This window comes from Blennius ocellaris (assembly GCF_963422515.1).
Source record: "Blennius ocellaris genome assembly, chromosome: 1".
In the NCBI taxonomy this organism is placed as follows: Eukaryota; Metazoa; Chordata; class Actinopteri; order Blenniiformes; family Blenniidae; genus Blennius; species Blennius ocellaris.
This window is the reverse complement of record NC_137650.1, coordinates 12415673-12436969: the sequence shown is the minus strand read 5'-3', so window position 1 is coordinate 12436969 and position 21297 is coordinate 12415673. Positions and strand designations below refer to the sequence as shown.

The 21297-nt window shown below is 42.5% G+C and overlaps 1 protein-coding gene across 5 annotated transcripts in view; it reads right to left on the bottom strand.

Annotated features, from left to right (window-relative positions):
• The window catches only part of akap13 (A-kinase anchoring protein 13), an 86182-nt gene that overhangs the window by 3324 nt on the left and 61561 nt on the right, over positions 1–21297 (bottom strand). For 4 of the 5 annotated variants that reach the window (XM_080500652.1, XM_080500654.1, XM_080500655.1 and 1 more), the window contains 12 exons: positions 19657–19782; positions 19242–19359; positions 12774–13022; positions 12597–12673; positions 10191–10372; positions 9211–9293; positions 8913–9101; positions 5880–6050; positions 4102–4175; positions 3123–3167; positions 916–966; positions 351–623 (listed from right to left, as the gene is read on the bottom strand). In XM_080500652.1, the coding sequence (XP_080356778.1) occupies positions 351–623; positions 916–966; positions 3123–3167; positions 4102–4175; positions 5880–6050; positions 8913–9101; positions 9211–9293; positions 10191–10372; positions 12597–12673; positions 12774–13022; positions 19242–19359; positions 19657–19782 (1638 nt within the window). The remainder of the gene's footprint in view (positions 1–350; positions 624–915; positions 967–3122; positions 3168–4101; positions 4176–5879; positions 6051–8912; positions 9102–9210; positions 9294–10190; positions 10373–12596; positions 12674–12773; positions 13023–19241; positions 19360–19656; positions 19783–21297) is intronic. The other variant, XM_080500653.1, reaches the window with a different exon arrangement.

The following is a 21297-nucleotide window of genomic DNA, read 5'->3' as shown; positions in this document are numbered from 1 at the left end:
ACTTGGAAAATATAGAAAATATATGACATTTGACTGGAGTGGCTGTATAGGAGAACAATGTCATTGAATTATAATGACAATTTGGGAGAATTAATTGGAAAATACAACACAACTAATATAGACTGATGAAAATAAACACAAAAAGAGATGACTGACTAAGTTAATTTCCACTTGGTCGTTCTAATATTAGGAGGTGACACTGAAAGACCCTCAGCCCCCAGTTTCTCCAACGGCATAAATCATCTGCTTGGATTTTTTTAAAATTTAGATTACGAATCGGTCAATATTGGAAATGCTGGTGAATCGTTCCCGTATGAAGACCATCCTGGGATCGGGTGATGTCTGCTTACCTGTCTGTGCACCAGGCCCTCCCTGTCGGAGAGCCGCTGCTCCCTCAGCTCCCACTCCCTCTCCCGCCGCCTCTTCTCCTCGGCGTGGGCCGCCTGCTGCCGCTGCAGCGACGCCAGCTCCTGCCGCTGCTTCTCCAGGCTGCGCTGCTTCTCCTGCTCTATGAGCGAACTGGGCCGCGACGAGGCCCGCGACAGCGACGAGCAGGAGGAGGAGCGCTCGCTCAGGGCCTGCCGCTGGTCCTCGATGAAGCTGTCCTGCTGCACCACCACCGCCTGGGACAGCACACGAGCTCATTACACTCTCTGTATGCTTACACACGTTCACTTTTTTTTTGTTTTTTGTTTTACACAAGAACAGAGATGATACAATTGACACTGAGAAGAAAAAAGCTTCACAGACTTGCATCAGTTTGCATGGAGTGTCTGTGTGTGTCTGTGTGTGTCTCTGTGTGTCTGTGTGTCTGTGTGTGTGTGTGTGTGTGTGTGTGTGTGTGTGTGTGTGTGTGTGTGTGTGTGTGTGTGTGTGTGTGTGTGTGTGTGTGTGTGTGTGTGTGTGTGTGTGTACCTGCAGAGTGCTGAGCAGGAGGTGCAGGTTGGAGACGCTGTCCAGGACCTGCTGTTAGACAACAGACCACAGATCAGCATGGAACCTCGCTACTATTCTCATTGTCGAGAAACATACAATCCTCCTCTGCTGCATGAAAGAAGGGGAATTCTTTGAATTTTTGTTTTGCCACACTTCACTTTGATTATGCAAAAAACGCCATGGATGGGAGGAATGCTGCACGTAATGATGGTATTTACCAGTGGACTTTCAGATAAAAACAAACACTTGAGTTCACCGAGACATGGCCTTTTCTCTTTTCAAACGCCGACAAAGAGACAAGGCCGCTGACCTTTCATGTGCGACCGGCACACAAAAAAATGAGGAAAAATTCTGTTTCCAGCAACGACCGAGCTGGAGACAGCAGAGCTCATCAAAAAAGACTGTTTACAACAAATAACAAACAGGCAATTTAAATTCAGAAGCTGAGCACAGATTACAAGGAAAACTATCAAAATGATTCTGCAAACAAAAAATGAAATAAAAACAAACTGACAAACAAAAAAACAAACAAATTTAATATTTTAAATCATGAAGCATGTATTTGCTGAATGCTGAGAGTTGCTCGTTGGATTTACTTCCAAAACATGCGAGTGAGTCTTCTTAAAGTTTTAAAAGAAACAAATACTGGTGCATACTGAGATATTTACTTATGGAAACATGTTGCCTCGAAGCTTTCAGGTTACTCCTCAGTTAGACAAAAGAAATCAGAAAACACTCTCAGATCTTTGCAAAATAATCCTAAGTGGAGACGCGCCGACGTGAAACCAGGGGAAATGATCAAAGGTGGATGTGAGTGGCTTGAGCTTGGCTTGGATCCTGAGGAGTTGTAGCATTTAGAACAGATTTCACTTCACCGTCGTACAACTTTCTCTGCAGGACACTGGCCGCACGCACAGCACGCCACAGTCAATGCGGAATTGTTGTTTTTAGTTTATCACGGTATGCACGGGGGAAAAAACTGGCTGTGCTGTGTATTACGATTATTGTGTTTATTATGACAAGATCTGCATTTTTCTCTTCACCGATCAAAGTCCATTTCAATGAGATAAAGTAAGATTGTGGACTCCATCTTCATCATCTAGATCAGGGGTGTGAAACAAAAGAGACTCTGATCTGTCCCAGAAAACCACACAGAAAATTATTAAAATGTTAATGAAGACACATTTATTTATAACAAATTTCTTAAGAGTAGTGAACACAAAACTGAGACCCGAGTTTTGATATTGGTGATGTCATGATTGATAGCCACCTCATTGTGAGATGAGAAACCCCGATTAGACTTAAAACCATGTTATCAAGGTGACTTTGTGAAAAAATACATAATGTAACAGCTATAGGAGACATTTGTTGGACATTTCACTGTATTTTGCAGCAGAAGGTTTTAATTAAAGATGCCTTTATGCTGAAATTGTTATGATTTTTTATAGTACCGTCATTTCTGGACAATAAGTTGCTACTTTTTCCACAGACTTTGAATCCTGCTTAAACAATGACGTGGCTAATTTATGGATTTTCACAAGTTAACGAGTTTCATGCTGCCTAGCGATGTGTTCAGGTGCATCAGGTAACTCTGACCGTTCTTTTTATGTTTTCAAAGTTGGTGGGTGCGGCTTATATTCAGGTGCATTCAATAGTCTGGAAATTAGGGTGCTTGTTAGGTTTTCAGACATTTTCATTACCTACTGTATACTCTGTGACACTACAAAGAAAAGCATTAACATTTAAATTTAAAGAATATTATGGCACTAGTCTACCAGTCTATCCCACATGAGAGGACATTGTATATGGCCCCTGAACCAAAGAGTGTTTGACACCTCTAATCAATATATTATATTCAATCACACAACACTAATTTTGAGCTTTACCATCAATGAAACCACATAAAACTCAGGGTGTTAATTATTAATAAAATATGAACATGTTGAAATCCCCCTCATGATGGTAATCCTCACAATTTACTAGGTAATAAACACACCTCCTGGGCGCTCTCTCTCTCTCTCTCTCTCTCTCTCTCTCTCGCTCTCTGTGCATTACGTGGCGAAAAGCTTAAAGTGATGTAACGAGTGGCGTGCACCCATGCTGATAAGAATGATCCTCGCAGAGAGTTTAGACAGTTTCCATGTAAACAGGCTCTAACTGCATTAGAGACAGGAAGTCAGAGTTACCTCGCTGTTCCTCTTCAGCAGCAGCAGCAGATTGGCGTTTCCTCCCTGCACACAAACAGACGCACGCTGAGCACAGCTGAAACACACACAGTTGCCTCACTGTGTGTGTGTGTGTGTGTGTGTGTGTGTGTGTGTGTGTGTGTGTGTGTGTGTGTGTGTGTGTGTGTGTGTGTGTGTGTGTGTGTGTGTGTGTGTGTGTGTGTGTGTGTGTGTGTGTGTGTGTGTGTGTGTGTGTGTGTGTGTGTGTGTGTGTGTGTGTGTGTGTGTGTGTGTGTGTGTGTGGAGATGTGATTAAAGCTGCACAAGTGGGTGTGCTGTGAAATCTGATTGCGGCGACTATTATAGTGTATAATATGTATTATATAAGTATAAGTGCAGCAGCCTTGCAGCTTTATTTTAAATGACAATGTATTTTACATTTACTATAAGGACGTCAAGTCACGGGAATAATAATCCAGAGAAGAGTGAACTCGCGTTGCATTTCTCATTAATGACCGGGACTTCTGCACGCCTCCTCCTGTTACTGCTGAACTCTCTTTGAACTTTGGCTTCAAGCCCAGGATGAAATGTGGAGAGAAGGTGAAGCCTTCCCTTTGTTTTCTTCATGAGGTGCAGCATCCAGGAGTCTGTCACAAGTCAAACTTTGAGCACACTGCTAGATCTGTGCAGGAAGCTTTAGCGCTTCAGAGCAGAGCTGTGACAGCAGTTCCTAAAGGCCCTCCATTCATTGCTATCCACTATTCAATTCTTATACAAGTGATGTTGGCCATTAGCAAGCAGCCCAGGCAGGAGGAGTCAGGAGGCTAATTCACTCGGGGAAGACAAGCAGCTAAATTCATCTGGATGGTATTCTAACTGTTGGAGGACAAATGTGTTCCCCCCCGAAAAAAAGAAAGAAAACAAAAAAAACATGCCCCCAGGTCCTCTCGGCCTCACGGGCGAGAATAATTGGCTGCGAAGATGAAGATGAGACGCCAACCTTCTTCAAGACGCTGTCGGACTCCGTCCTGCGCAGATCCCCCGCCATCTCCTCGCTCTCATCTCGGTCTCCACCTGACATGAAGGGAAACACAGGAGACAAAAGACGAGCGGGTCAGTGGAGAACACGCGAGTCGAGAAGGAGGTGGAGTGCGGGACGGGCGGAACAAGGCGAAGCGTTTCCCCCCTCACAGACGCTGCAGGCCAGCGTTTAAGATGAAATGATGAAGCGTCGTTTCATATCAGGGGCTGTGTGCTGAGGGTGACCAGATTCAAACCGTCACTACCTGATCAATACAGCTGGGACACTTTCCCACAAAAAGGTAAAGACTTGTGACAGATTGAACTGTGATAGACACGCGACAGGAGAGACTTGGTGAAGCTCGTAGGTATTATTTAGGTCGCAGTGCTTATTTTGCTGCTTCATTAATCTGTCTTGTTCAATTTGTCTCTTTACTATCTCATCAATTGTTTTTATCGCCATGAGAAGCCCCCAGACTGAAGAAATGCCAACTTGCTCATGTCTGCTTTGCTAAAACATTGCAGTGAAGCCAGAAGCTGGCAGACACATCCACTCTCACCAATAGACACTTTACCAGATCCATTCTTATTATTATAGTTTTATTGGATGTGCATACACCTGAATTTGGTATCACTGCCACATCTCAACAGGTTGATGAAGGTGGACTCTAATTTCACTTCTTTTGGTTGCTTCTTTTAGTTAAAAGAGAATTTACTCTGATAACTGTGGTTTATTGAGGCATTTTCTTCATGTTTCATTAGATTTGCAGTGAAGTGAAATGTCTGTTTTATAAACAAACCGCAAGAGATTAATTGATGCCTTAATCACAACGCTCATTCCCAGGTTTCCACACTTGTCTCCCCAATAATTTACTGTTGGCTTCACTTTCTTACTGCCTCAATCTCAATGAGGTGTAATAGAAAATATAATCCAAAATATCCTGAAACATTTCCAGATATCGCAGGTCTATCACAACTCATTTTAAGTAAATTTTTTTCACAATTTGAAAGTGACACAAAGGAGAAATGACAATTTCCCCCTGCTTTGTTTTTCATTGGCAGGACTGGTGAAGGATTCTGAATTGAATAACATCACACATCACATTCACAACATAAGACATTTACAAGGTCCAATGACACATAATTTAATCTGGTGGGATTTTTATAACATGCATGTCAACTTCAGGCTAATTCACTGTGATTCCAATGGAAAAATTGCAAATAATTCCCATTTATTTTTCATTTTCGTGTCTCCTGCTCGTTATGCTTTGAGTTTATCTCACATCTGTTTTGCATATTTGCCGTAACAGCAGTTAATTGAGCAGAATATGGACCAGACATTGTTATGAAACCCATGTAAATGATAAAAGGGACATCAGTTTCCAGGTGCTGGGACTGATATAGAGCCCTACATCTCTTGTGGCTTGGTATCTGCCACACTATCAGCTTGTGAGCTTGCAGTTCAGAGGTATAGCCCAAGGCAACATTTCCCTCAGGGAGGCTGCAGCTAAGCTGTCCAAGCACCTCTCTGAAAAGTGCTATCTCACTGCAGCGAGCAGAGCAAAAGTGGAAAGTGTTCGGTGTGTTTGCCCGCTGCTGCAAGAACCGCAAAAAAAAAAAAAAATCTGCTTAGAGATGAGAAACTGCCTGTGTGCATTTGAAGTGGAGTCGGTGCAGCTATCAGCAGCGGCAGGTGAGGGGTTCAGCGTGTTTCACAGTCCTACAAGCGGGCCCACTGGGGCTGGATGTCTGACTCACTCTTGCTGCTGTGCATCTGGTGACTGTCAAAGCCTCCGAAGGTCTCGGCCCGGCGGGGCAAACACACCGGTCCAGCACAGCCTCCTCCGCCGCCTCCTCCTCCTGCAGTCTCCTGAACGCTGGCCATCGCTCCCCCCAGGCTGCCGTTCACTAGAGCCTGTAACGTCTCCACTGTTGCGCACACACACACACACACACACACAGGCACACACAGCAATGTGCAGGTCAGTAAGTGAATTATCCCAGCTAACTGCGTTACAGCTCAGCTCTGCACCCGTATGAATCCTAGCAGGCATTTCTGCTTTCAACCTGCTACTGGCTCCTGTTGCTAAGCAACTATTGACAACCTGTTTGAACTGCTGAGCCCCTCTGCTAAAAGTTTAAATATCTTTGCAGAGCTGAAACGTATATAAACTCTGGGAAGCGGCGCGCTTATCGGGATCGGTACGCGAGCACTATAGGCGCGGCGCTGTGACCTTTCCAGGGGAAATCGGGAGAATCAAAGCCGCCGCTGCTACTGGATGCAAACACACAGTCAAACACAATAACCTCGAGAGGAGAAATTACATTACTTCTGCCAATTCGCATCTCAAATAAGAACAATTACAGCTCCAGGCTTTGGGGAGATGGAGAAAGACGTCGTGTGGGGCTACTTTGAAAAGTGAAAAAAAATCATTACTGGCGTTCTCCTCATGCATCCATCCTGCATCAGAGCCGCAGTCGAGTCGCCTTTAAATGTCACGCAGTTACCAAACTGTAAAACAAATCCGTGGGTATTTTTAACCACCTTTTTGTGGAGCAGCGACCGCCTGCAGCAGTGCTTAGAAATCCTGAGTAGCTGTTTAAGGCATCCTCACGCAGCTCACAGCTCGGACCACTTCACAGGGAAACACTGAAGTGCAGTTTGTTGTGAGTGGGCATGATTTAAAATGCTAATATGTAAGATACAAGATCTCTCCTGGAGCTCAGTCTGCACTGCTATTCAATGAAATTACTTTCTTTCTTTTTTTTTTTGTTTAAAGGAGATGATGGCAAGGCCTTTATAACTGGAAAACAATACAACCAAACTAACCTGGTTTGGTTTCAGGACATTTTCTCTCAAACACAACAGTGGAATATCAGAAAAAACCCAATATACAGAAATATAATATATATGGATTTGTTGAAATTTAAAGTTCTCCTAGTGGGCACAGAAAGTGCTGCCTTCCTCCATATTTCATTTGTCACAATCCGCGTAGTCTCATTCACATCTTTCAAAGTGTCTGAGCTGGAATGAAATCCCAAAACACACACTGGCTCATTTATACGTTTCCCTACACTTAAAGGGAAAAAGAAAAAAAAAACTCTCTGAATTCTCTGATGCCGTGTTGAGATTCACTGTACAAAGCCAATTAGTTTTAAAACCGGGAGCTTTTCTTTCTCTCATCTGGTGAATTTGAATAAGTAAACAGCAGCTCTTAACATACAAATCAGAGAAGTTTCACAGGTAAATTATGTAGTGGTGTAAAGTGTTTCATGTCCGCTGTTTGGTGAAAAGGTTGGTGATATTTTCAGAAGCTCATCTGAATGAAAATGCTGGCAATATGTGTCCAAAGCCAATATTTTTCACAGCAGACCGTTTTACTCAGACAGACACATGTGGACTGTAACGATCAGACACGTTGGTTGACTGGATTATCCTCCCAGGATACATGATCCGAGTCGCGTGAACAATCCTCTCCGGCATTGGCTCAGATCAATACACATGTGAGGTGTGATAAAGTTGCACTAAAGTTGCCTATAAAACTGCAAATGTTCCAATTGATCAGTCACTACGCTCATTAATCTTTCACCTATAGGATGGATCGATTGCTCTGTTCGTAAAACAAATGATTGCCCTCATGTGTTTTCCTAAATATCTTTTAACCATACAGAAGCACTCTCAACCAATCAAATGGGCCCGGTGCGGAGGAGGATTATGTGGACTTAACTTGAATTTGAGAATGATGGCGATATGTTAGCAAATTAGCCATGTTAAACAAAAACTTTAAAAAGAAGAAATTTAGCGGTGAAACTGAGATGAAAATACATAAAATTGATTTTCCAGGCATCCATTCTGATGCTTGCTAAAAACCAAAGCTTTTGTAAACCATGGGTGACTTTGTGTACCAGCAGGACACACAGTTACTGAAATGTTCACCGTCTACAAAACAACCATCATTTGTTTGAAAGCTTAAAACTTAAAGGAGAGACATTTGAATTGCAAAAACTGAAGGAGAAGGAAGTCTCAGGGGTATTTGTGAGTGGTGCAAACTCCTTCAGTTCAAATTTGAACAATCCATTCATTGTAGTTACTGCAAGAGGAATACATACGCAGCAGTTTAATAACATATTCATGAATTATGCAAACGTTGATTCAATTTAAAACTTGCTTATGTGCTGCAGGGTGGTGTAGTGGTTATAGCAGTCGTCTCACAGCAGGAACGTTCCCGGCAATGTGAAGGTGTGACTTTGTGCCTGATGTGATGGAGCAGCGAGCTCTGCTGATGTTCATGTGGAGGTTTGTGACTTTTCACTTAGTCAAAGAAATTAAAGTGGGCAACTAAAGGGAATCCCAGAAATCGAGGATAAGTGGTAAACTGCTGTTCCATTGATCTCCATTAAGGTCACACAGCGGACAGACTGTCTGTCCTGACCTTGCACAGGAAGTCTTTTCACAAATCAACGGATCCGTTCCATGAGGCGGCTCAGTGACTGCAAAGCTATTTCAGAGACAAGCACATTTACTTAAAGTTTATTTAACACTCTCAAATCCTAATCACTGCTTCTCTTCTCCTGTTTCCAGCCTGTTCCTGGCTGGGTGGTGCAGCAAGTATGACATTTACAGGAGCTGATAAAATGGTGCCTGAGTTAACTACGGCTATGATAATATAGTTTGAATTATGTGGGAGAGGAAATCACAGAAGGTCCCTGCCTCACCTGCGCGGCGTTCATTCACATGAATGCAGCATGAAGAACACATACATTATGAAGACGCTATTTTCTCTCGCTTACCTTCCTGCAGGGCGTCCTTCATGATGGACGCCCCTCTGGGCGGCTCGGGGCCGCTGGCCGACCTGAAGAAGGGCTCGACCTGCCGACAGGCCTCCTCGCCGGGGCTCAGGCCCTCCCACATGCCCCTGAAGAGTCGTACCTTCTCCTCCAGCAGGGACATGATCTCTGTGTCCTTCTGCCTCAACATATCTGACCAGCAGAGACAGTAAATGAGTGGTGGGTGAGCGAGAGAGAGAGAGAGAGAGAAAAAAGCCCCCCTCCCTTCTCCTCATGAATACAATAAGCACGATTTCCTCACCTCTCATCTCTTTGGCTTTGGTTTCTAGCTGTCTCTTGTCATCTTCAGTCTCACTGGGAATCCCTTCATCCTCATCCTTCTCCCTGTTCAATCCCGGGAATAACAAACAAGCATGATTTACTGCATGTAGTCAATTACAAAGGATCGCACATCTACAAACAAGCATGATTCGCGGCAATTAAAAAGCTCACAGTGTCTATGTCTAAAACATAATTTGACTGAATAATTGTGCAACTGAGCGTTTCTGAAGATTAAAAACTAAATCGTCAATCGAAATACTGCTTTTATGGAACTGTCATCATTGTAAGGCGCGACCTTCCGGGGTTTGGCATCGCTGGTCAGACAAAACAATCAATTTGAAAAGGTCACACAAGCTTCTGACATTTTAAAGACTCCTTAAAAAGAAGAAGAAAAGAATAGTAGAAAACAAGTTGGAGCTTCAACCAATTGGTGAATCCAAAATCGATAACACCAGACAACCCCGAGAGTGTGGAAAAACTGACTTGTATGATGTTTTCAGGAGCGGAGACGACCAAAGCATCCGTTGTGTTTTTATCTCTATTGCTGCTAGTAGCTTGATCTCAATTTTGTATTTTGACACAAGTCGGACAGAGAGGGAGTGAGGCGGAGTGCTAAATCTCTCTCCTTCCCACTGGCTGCATTCGAATAATCCTCTGCTTATAGTGAGCTGCCCTTGAAGCCAATCCAGCATTAGACTGTCCCTGAGTACATCCCATCCCCAGGTAGAGTGCTGCTAATCCTCCCGGCAGCCCGCCACAACTTCCCGTACACTGCTGTCTGGAGAAGTGGGCTGAATCTAAGTGCTGGTTCACAACGAAGACAGACCGGAGGTGAACTCCACAGAGACCGGCTCTGAATGAAAACCGGCCGGCCAGTTTAGAGAAACACGGGTTCGAAGTTTAGGATGACCTGCTGAGGTAACGAAATGTAAAAATATTCAGATATTCGATGCCACTCACATGGACTGCATGGCCTCCTGGATGAGCTGCATCCAGGTGTTGCGCTCGTCCTTGGAGCTGGCCAGGACCTCCACCATCTCCGGCTTCTCGATCCCCGCCGTGATGAGGAAGAGGCCGCGCTCCTCGTTAGCCACCTCCCGGACGATCAGCTTCTGGAGGGAGATGACCGTGGAGCGCTGGTCCTGCAGGGAGAAAGGAGGAAGGTGAGGAGGAGGAGGAGGAGGAGGAGGAGGAGGAGGAGGAGGAGGAGGAGGTGGTGAACAAGAAGAAGGAAAAGAAGTAGGGAGGGGTGTCATGCAGAAAGCAACAGATGAAAAAACAAAGATGACAGTGGGAGGGCCGAATGAGAAGAAAAAGGGGAGGAGAGGATGGGACAGACAGTAAGAAGGGTGGGTCGCAGCACCGGGGGAAAGAGGCGGAGGGATGATTATGAAACAGAAGAGGAAATGACAGAAACAAGTGCAGCACAGAAGAAAGGAGGAAACGGGTGAAAATGTTCAAGATGGCAGGAAGATGGTTCAAGCGTCAACTATCACGGTTACGACAGAAAGCTTTATTTTAACCATAGTCCAACATTTTTCTCGCAGCCCCAGACCCTCAGTGGCTCAGTTTATAGAAGAACTAATTTTTTGAAAACTCAGAGGTTGCTGGTTCAATCCCCATCCTACACTTGTGCATATGTCAACATGAGCAAAACACTGAGCCCCAATTCACAAGGCAGACATCGCCATCGGCGTGCGAGTCTGACTGGAACAGAAAATGTATGTGAACATGGCTGAGGTCCATTTTCCACGTTGACTGAGGTTTTCAGAATAAGCTAAGATTGTTGCATCAGTGTGATTGCACAGCAAACGGCTCCGATCAAAATGCAAACTCCATGTTTTTATTCAAAAGTCTTTTCCTTGCATCAAATAGCATCAAAGGCCAAGAAAAAAAGACATCAAGCCGTGAAAAGAAATTAGCATTAAAATGTAAAGGGATGGACATGCTTCCCATACAGGATGGAGAGGAGGAATAACGGACCCCAAGGATGTAAAACCAAGGCCATCTGATTTATTCACTGAAAACATATTGTGCTTGATCTTGTACACGAGTTGTGCTTTCTGAAAGCACAACTGTTTGTTACACTCACGAACACAGCAGAAGTCTTTGATGCACAACAGTGTACAAATACCACTGCAAAAGAAGTAACTTTATCATTGAGTGCAGAAATATCCCATTTTAAGGTTAAGACAGCAGATTGTATGGTGCAGTTTTTCCTCATTTCAGTATAGTTTATTTGCAGTAACTCAACGTCTTTGTTTGAGCAAAGTTGTGTTGTTCACGATGCATTTTTTTTTTTTTTGAAAAATGGCAATTAAATGCTTTTTTTTTTAAGCCACGTTTGAATCCTAAATAATATCATGCCATGATGTGAGGACGTAACGCAATGGGGAAAAAATGTATATACATGAGCATTTGTCCAAAATGAATACACATTATTCTTGGACCATTAGCAGCCATTAGATATGTAAATGTGGGTTATTGATCATCCTGATGTCTTTTTACATGACATCATTAAAATCACATTTTCTTGAGTTTGTAATTTGACATCAGCTTCAAATTCGTCTCCATTAATAAATCTAACAGCTGATGCAAATCAAATGCTATCAGTCAAAATGGTGTCATATAAACACGCTTTCAACCTCACAGAAAAGAAAATAACTTTCATGTTTGAAATATTTGAATGGTATCGTATCGCTTTGTTTCTGTTAATCATGTTTCAATCTGCAAATTTTCATAATGCTTACTATGAACACAAAAACTCTCCACACCATGACCTAAGTTACACGTGTGGAAATATAAAAAGGTCCCATTTATACATCGCTCCTCCAAGTGATGCTGATCTGCCACCTCATATAACCTCCTTCTGTAGCAAAGGACTGAACCCCCCCCCCAAAAAAAAACCCCCAACAGAACCCTGTTAACGTTGCTGCCATCCATTCACAACCACATGCTGTTCCCCTTCCCAGTGTCAACAGCCTCAGCTCAAACATGCCAAGCTCTCTCTCTCTCTCTTTTTTTTTTTAAACTGATGGATGTGATTATTATGCCACAGGCCTGCCTCTGTTTTTATTCCTCCCCAATGCGAGTGTGTGACAGAGAGAGAGCGTGCTATTAAATGAAACTGTGAGTCCTGTAAACACGGAAAGAACGACTCAAACCTATGTGATTTATCGCAGCTGCGCTGCCGGCTCGGGGCCAGATCAGACTTTATTGGGTGCAGCCAGTGTGCTTTGCTGGAGGCTGCTATCATTGCACAATGGGAAGGCTAAGCAGGGCAGCTGATGCTAACAGCAACAACAGTGGGGATGCGGAAAATCTGACAACATCTTCTCTGGCAGAGATGTAACGGCAGCAACCTACCAGCATGGCAAACACATATTTCTGGTCTTTCTCCTGCAGGAAGATGAAGACGTCAGATAGGAGCAGTGCGTGAACGTCTGGAAGAGAGAAATAAGTCGAGATTGGATGAATTAAGAGTTTTCGAACGCATTAACGTAAGCACGCATCTCTGAAAAAAATCACCAATAAACTCCTCACCCTTCAGCCTCCCCTGGACGTTCTTGAGCTGCAGCGCCCCGTCGTGTATCAGCCGCCGCCTCAGCAGGTCCTCCCTGGCGAATATCTGGCCACTCTTCATCATCATGATGGACTTGCTGTCCATACGGCTGTGAAAGTCCCTCAGACGGCGTCTCTTATCGTGCTCGTTCACCTTGCTGTCGACCGATGCGATCACCTCCTTCACGAGCCGCACGGCGTCCGTCAGGTCGTCGTAGTCGTCCTCGCTCTCTGCACGAGGTCAGAGAAGGAGAACGGTCGCAACGATGCATTCAAATCACTTTTGCTAGGTTAATACCAACAGGATGAGACTTCAAACCAACAGTGGACAAAAACAGGAGTCCATTACATTTTGGAAAAGTCGGTCGTTAATATAACATCGATCCAATAAACCCTCTTCATCCTGATGAGCTGCAGACCTGAGGAGATGTTTATTTGCAGCACAGGATGAAGACATGTTTTGGCATTTTGCATTCAAGCGAGTCTGTTTGCAAAAATGGATTGGTAGATTTCTTCATGTCTGAGCTTATGTCTTTTTTCTAATGTGTTAGCCTCCTTTTTCATGTGATTCAATATAAATAAGTAATCAGTGCATTTTCTGAAGGCCATTCTAAATACGGTATTATTCAAGTCTGCTTTTAAGTCTGTTTTAGCAAATTCAGTTGTTTGCTGCTTAAAAAAAACCACTGAGATTATTAGAGAATAATTACACGGAAAAAGCTCAATAATCAACCCTAATTTGCTGACATTTAGATTGTTGCACTCTCATTTTTGGCAAACAAGCAACTGTTATGTCATTTCATATGGTTTGCAAATTCTTTGAAAGTATTTAATATTGTACCTGCTGAGATATTTTTCTGTACCGGTCCAAAGTAAAATGATATATTTGAGTTGTCTTCTGTATTCCTTCAAGTGAAAGAAATTGTACATTTTTACTTGAAGAGGATATTTTCCCAATACAGTGGATGAAGGTCAATGACGCTCACAGTCAGCGGTTGTATACAAACACAAAGTAAGACTACTTTTACTGATGGTTGTATTTAGTATTTATTCTGCCAGGGAGCAGGGTAAACAGATAAGTCAACACCTTAGGTAGGTTTGTGCACATAAAATGGAAAGCTCTTATTGAAGTGTTTTCTTTGAATGCGCTGATAGCAAAAAAAACATCCCATCTGGATGCTAAGAACTAAATATGAATCCAACTGTTCATAATAAGAAGTAACGGGGAAAAAAGTATTGGTGCAGGATCTTTAGAGATATTTGGAGCCATGCAGAAAGCTCAGGTCATCTTAATTTGCTCCTATCAAGCTGCATGTTCGACCCCTCTGGAGATGATGTACGAGGTCCTTTGTTCCACCAGCTACTGGCTCTCGAAGCAAAATGTGATTTGGCCTGTTACCAGCTGCTGGCTACAACAAGCTACTTTAAGGACTTCTGTTCTCTCAAACAGTTTAACAAGCAACAACAGCGATGATCAACCTCGGTTCTTGTCCTCGCAGCACAATGGGCATATGGCAGCGTCTTACCGTCGTCAACAGCTGGCTGGAAGCTAAATCTCTCCTCTGGGAGATTGAAACTTCACTCTGTTAATCAGCGTTTTGGGAAACAGTTCTATTTGTCCCAATGCTGCAGATGATGAGCAACACCTCTGAACAGACACATCCAATGTGAATGGTTTGACTTTGTGATAGAGTGTGATGGACAGAAACCAAACTCTTGGCAGAAAACATAAATAAATGTGATACCCAAATGTGTTTCTTTCAATTTTGAGTGATTGAGAACGTCTTATACTGGATTAAAGGAGAGTTTTCAGGCATTTTTCCTTTCCATTCTCTACTTTTTCATCCCAGATATTTGCACTATAGTTGGCCACCTTGCCATAATACCTGATTTATCCAGCCAGGAAAGTGGAACGAAAAGCATCAAAGGCTCAATTTCTTGCACGTTACCAACTCATGTGAAGGTAAATACCTGGATGCCAAAAAAACAAAACAAACGACACAAGAAGGGGAGCACACGTCTAACTGTTATAAAAGCATGGTGCTAACAGTGTCACTGCAGGACTTTCCAACTTATGAAACAAGTTTCACCTGAAGTGAGTGAAACTACGACACAAAGAAGATGAGTGAGCAACAAACAATAAAAATAATAAAAAAAAAAAAAGCTGATTCAGGTAAATAGTGACTTTTTTCTTGTTTGAGAGTTAGTTAAAAGTAAGTCAAATGATTGTGGGGTTTCCATAAAGATTTCAGATGTTCTACAAGATTCAACCTGGTCCTGTTTAATGTTACTCGAATTTTGGGACCTGATATGCAACCAGTTTGGAGTATTTCCCTCCCCTGGTTGCTGTAGTCCCAAAATACTTTCTCTTAACTGTGACTGTACTGTGTTATTTCCTCTCGGTGTATATGGAGTTGGCAGGAGAGAGTCCTCTTAAAGCACCTTGGGGATTAAGTCGGAGCTCCCCCATCCCACATTGAACTATAAACAGTCTTTGGGGAAGGATTAGAGAGAATATACACAGTAGGAGGCCGGCCGATGAGAGCTGCTTTAAAATCAGATATAAATATGGTGTGAAATATTTCAGCTCCTTAAAGCAACGCTTGATCCATTATCATAAAAACACCCATCCAATGCGTTGCACATTTCTCAGAAGATTTATGAAAGCACATGTGAGAAATTTCACTTTTCAGGATATTTCCCAGGCTAAGGGGGAATCGCACGTCCGCTTGCTTTTTAGAAACAGAGCAGAGCAGGGAAATAACGAGATCCTTTCACAGGGATCATCAAAAAAAAAGACAACGTGAGATATACGATTAATTCCAGGTGATTTAAGCCCGACTATTCTTCAAGATATGTTGGCCTTTACGCTTTTTACAGACTTGACATTTAACATCTGGGCCAATGCCACCAACACATTTGGAACTCTTCAAAACTTTCCTAAAAGTGAATCGTCTGTTTGAACGCGGCTTGACGTGGAAAATCGCCAGCTTTTTTGGAACAATTGGGCTCTTTTCAGGCGTGGGGGGAAATCCTTTAGATTCAAGTATAATTACAGCAACCTGCCAGAAACCACCGAATGATTTAATAAGATGTTTCTCTTTACCGCCTGTAGTGGCCTTAATTACGTACCGAGTGAGAAAGCGACTGTTAACCTCTCCCCCTGGCACCACGGTGTGTGGATCAGATTGCAGACGGCGTTTGACCTGCGTGATAGGCGAGTTTGTCTGTTTGAGAAAATTGTTGGTATGGCTGTCATATTTAATAAGCAGTTTCCTTCCAAATGCAGCCGCACCTGCCCGAGTAAAATATCCCCATCGGGACAATTCAGTGTCTATTATTTTGTCATATCCTATTATGTTGTGTCCTATCACGTTGTGTCACACTGAATCACATCAAATCCTTGTAGAGAGAGTTGTGTTGAACTCAATACACTATATATGTATTTGAAAGTATTGTATTATCTGTGTTGTTCCATATTGTGGGTTATGAAATTGTGTTGGACCTTTTAATTTAGTGCTGTATTGCATTGTGCTCTATCAAACTGTATGCACCGGATTATATTGTGTCATGAGGAATGGGAGTACACTGCATGATGAACAACACTATTATGTGTAGTATCCTGTTGTGTTGCATTGTACAGATTTTCTTGTATTGTTTCGTACTGAATGAGGGCAGTGACACCAAACTTTATAGCTGATCAACTTAAGACATGACAAGAGAGGATAATCCTTTATTCGTCCCATAATGGAGGGAGCATGAAAAACTGAATTTCCTTCAAAAATCCCATCACAAGTGAAATGAGCAGAAAAATGTTCTACCGAACTGAGATTTTAGACCATTCAGGATTTTTGATCAGACTGGTGTGCAAACATTGTTTTCCTTTGGCGGGACACACACACACATTGTGATTCTTGTTTAATCGCTTGTTCTGATGTTGGCTGCTGATGATTGGAGTTCTGCACGAGTTCATTTTGTGATTATCAATATTCTTCTTAAATTGATTTCAACTTCACCTCAGCAATTCTCATCATGATGTTGATGAATTTAGCAATAAACTTGCATTTATAGAGATTTGTTCTCATGACAAATTGAAAGTATTTCAAAGTACAATCTAATTTCAATAACTTTATAAGGAAGAGAAAGTCAAGGCAGGAAGCGTCTTCGATTTCAGTTTCATGTTGTTCCCCACCACACTAATAACAGTAAACCTGTCTCAGCAGTTTGTTCCGTTAACTGGTTCAGGTACTGCTTCAGTCATTTTGTCCACGCGTTATGCATCCCTGAAATACTTATCACCAGATGGTCATTAATTCACGACTGTGGCAGAAACGAGGGAAAGACCTTCTTGATTTGACTGATTACAGGTGAGGCCATAGTGTTGACATCTGCTGCACAAAACCGCCGTTACAGTGCGGACACGTCCACTCGCATTGTGTTAAACGAACACACTCAATTAAAAATGAAAGGAAATCAATTTGAGCCTGGCAGCCCGCTGGGCAGCCTCCACACTCTGGGAAACACCGCTCTGTGTGTGTGTGTGTGTGTGTGTGTGTGTGTGTGTGTGTGTGTGTGTGTGTGTGTGTGTGTGTGTGTGTGTGTGTGTGTGTGCGTGCGTGCGTGCGTGCGTGCGTGCGTGCGTGCGTGCGTGCGTGCGTGCGTGCGTGCGTGCGTGCGTGCGTGCGTGCGTGCGTGCGTGCGTGCGTGTGTGTGCGTGTGTGCGTGCGTCACTATGTCTTCGTTCCTCGGGGATGACTGGTGCCTCCGGGTCCTCAGAAGTGGTGTGTTTGTGCGTCAGTGATGATACTCGTCATACCAGAGCACATGAGACATGGACTGTAAGTAAAGATGCAAATCAGCCCCCAGTGGGAAAAGATGAAGCCAAAAGATTACCGAGGTGAGTAATGTCTCCACAATGTCTTTCCTTTCACATGTCGACACTCAGGGGGAGGTTGAGTTTAACATCAGCATCATATGTGTGCGACCCTGGGTTTACAGTTGCGGTTCTAAAAACAGTTCCAATAAATCCATTCACTGTGATTGACACGACTCCCAGTCAATACTTTCCTGTATTTTACTTGTCCTGTTCTCTCGCGCAACATTTCGGAGGATTTCCACTCTACTGATCCAAGCAAACGACCTTCGCGGCATTATCGTTGAAGGAAGTAATTTGTTATTCATTGTTGTGATTTTCCAGGATTCTGATTCTGACTTTCCAGGATTCTGATTGGCTTCCGTGGCTTTATGCCGTCTATAGGTTTGACATGCTCATAGTAGCTTATAACCAGGTTATTATACAGGTTTGTATACAAAAAAAAAAAAATGTGTGAATGATGTTATTTTTGAAATCGTAGAGGGGAAAATGTTTAGTAAATACCTGACTGCATGTAAACGTGTAATACAAAGGCGACTTCAGACTATATTGTTTAAAAGTGAATAAAACAACTGACAAGTTTGGCAAAGTTGCATTGTTAAAAGTGTCTGTTTTTGGTAACTGCTATTTAAAATTGTAAACATATGTAATTCTGTGTGTTTTCATTGTCTTAGTTCCCCCCCAAAAAATGAAATTCAAAATAAACATTTGGTCTGAAAACCTCAAAAATTAACCATTTCAAAAACAGGGGATATCTTGTTCAATTCCTTTTGTGTTTTTAATAGCGCTTTGTAGTGGCTAAAATAACATTAAAATAATACTTGATAAAAAAAACCCACTTTGAATAACAATTGGAGAAAAAAACCTTTGCAGCAACATGCTGCGAACACTTCTGATTCATACTGCAAGCAGCCACCAGGGGGTGATTAAAATATTGTGACATGACCGGTCCATCTTTTTATGCTGTTAATTATGAGTTCCCACGTCATTGCAGTTTCTCGTAGAAGCTCGGCTTTGTCCGTCATGTTCATGACCGGGGTCAAGAAGGTCGTCACTCAAAGACAAGTGACTCATTATTATGCATCGTGTACAGTCCCCCCAAAAATATGAATGACATGCATCATGAGCTGGACAAAGCACCCGTCCATCTCAACAAGACTTGAGCCATATTGCTGCTTCAATTCGCGTCAAGCTGCATTTTATGGCTGTAAAATCATCCAAAAAAAAGGATGATGAGTGAGTGCTTCTACGTTTTTTCCACAGTAATTTTCAATTTTTGGCACATCTTCAGAAGAAGTGTGTTTTTTTTAATTGTCATGTTACGAATGTGTGATACACAGGAGAATCTAATTGTCATTAAACTGTAGAAATCCTGAGGGTCCTTGTAAAGACTCCTCTGTGGGATTCACTATTCTACAGGATAGGATTATCCGGGTTAATATGGGCCTGGAGTCAATATCAGGAATGAATGTAACCAAGAGCTACGTGCAGCTATACCAGCAAGCCCCCATTCAGAACAACAGTCACGTCCCAACTGTAGAGGAAACATGGATGATGAGCTAGAAGATGAAAATGACCTTTCGTGTGCTGCAGCATTCTCTGTATCAGCACCGGGTACTTCGTTATCCTCTGGGTCACGAGCAGGATGCATTCTGGGATGCCGAGTCGCCGCACAATGCTGCTACTCATCTTTTTCTGAGAGAAGAATGAACAAAAGAAGCCACAGTGAAACTCGCACACAACAGGTGACCGGGTTTCCAGTAATGACCGAGAAGTCTTGAAAGAGGTTCGCAGCAGAACAGCGCGGCAGTGAGAACGCCTTTATGGTCATTATGTCTGCCAGCTATGTTACCGCACACAGAGCCGAGACCTCCCCCAAAAACACCATTTTAACTTGGAAATACTATGAAAAAGTAAGCAAAAGTGCATTAAAAGCACCAACAGCTGTATGACAGATCCTGGATGAATATGGGAGACCTGACCAGTGCTTACTTTGATGAAGGCTTTGAAGCGTTTGTCTTTGGTCAGGAGGTCCTTGTAGAAGTTGACAGCTTCGTTGTGGCGGCTGCAGAATCTTCCGTAGACCTTCTTCATGGTTTCACCATTTGATCCTGAGAACTGAGGCGGGGTTTGACAGGTGTGAATACGCGACACAAACAGAAGCAACGCAGTCTGTGACGATGACCCGAAGGTCGAGAACTTCAGGTGACTGCATGGAGCAAACTATGAAGATTTTTGGTAAGTTTACTAACAGCGCAGAGTTACCATCAAATGATCCCGTTATTACATCTACCTGCAGCACTAATGTTCAGCATCTTACTGCAAATGGATCAAACTGGATTCATTGATCTCACTGTTTGATCTGCTTAACTGCAATATAAAGTTTAACTGAGAGCAGTATTATTAGAATATATAATAGAATATCTGCCTCACACAACACTTCTTAATTATCCAAGCCTGCAGATATCTGGATCCTTGACGAGTTACTCAGTGAAAAATATTATCTGCTCTGATAATATTCTAGAAATTGATCATTGAAGGATTTTGAAAGGTCACACTTCTACTTCACCAGTGGATACATCCCCACTGTCTGAGGGCAGAGACTTAATTTCATATACAGGCAATCTTTTAATGATAGTTTGGCTAATGACACATTTCTCCGAGTTTTAAAACTCCTTGAACAGCAAAAATAGAAATGCTGGTGTTCTGCATGTACCAGTGCTCAATAAGGGGTGCCTGATATATTTCCTTTTGTTGGAACGGAGAAAAATAAGTCTTGTTTTCTTCTGCCTGTATCAAAAAACATGCACAAATTAGTTGCAAAGAAACATTTTGCATGACGAATTGAAAAAATGTCTGAAATGTTCATCTGGAATAAAAACGAGGGAGTGAGAGCAAATACAGATATTTGGCCATTAAGGTAGCCCATCTGAACACAGGGGTATAAAACATGAGAATCCACATTGTCTCTTGTCATATTGCAAAATGAAAACACAATAATTATGTTAGGAGAAGAAAACATCGGCGCAATAATAAAACACTTTATTTAGAACAAAACTATTGGAAACACTGAGCTCATGGTGGGCCCATAGTTTTAACAGTGGATGTAGTTTCTAATTTGGATTGAGGATTTAAGTTGCAGCATGCAACACCTTCATATGTATTGATGATGCATTTGTGGCACGCTAATAAGCTTAAGCTGAGTATAAATATGCATAAATATTCCATTTGCTCATGATGCAATGTTAAAATAGATTTTTTTAAAGTACCATTTTGTACATTTTGTTCAGTTCAATGAGACCCTCAGAGCTCTGACAAAAGCACATTTCCACATTTGGAAAACATACAATAAAGAGTCTTGGCCTTGTATTGCCTCACCATTCCTGCTATTCCCATATGTTTTTGCACATATATTATGTGGCTATTATCCTACATCTCTGCTTTATTTAACTCCACGTTAAGTGTGAAGGTCAGTCCCGTTTATATGTATGTTGAAAATGCAGTCTGTGTGAGGTCGTTGATCGTGGAAATACTTGAACACTCTTTCTGCTGAACTACTTTGTGTAAGTTCACCTGTAAAGACAAAAAAAACTAAAACTAAACAACAAACTAGTTTTCGCAGCATACAGCCCC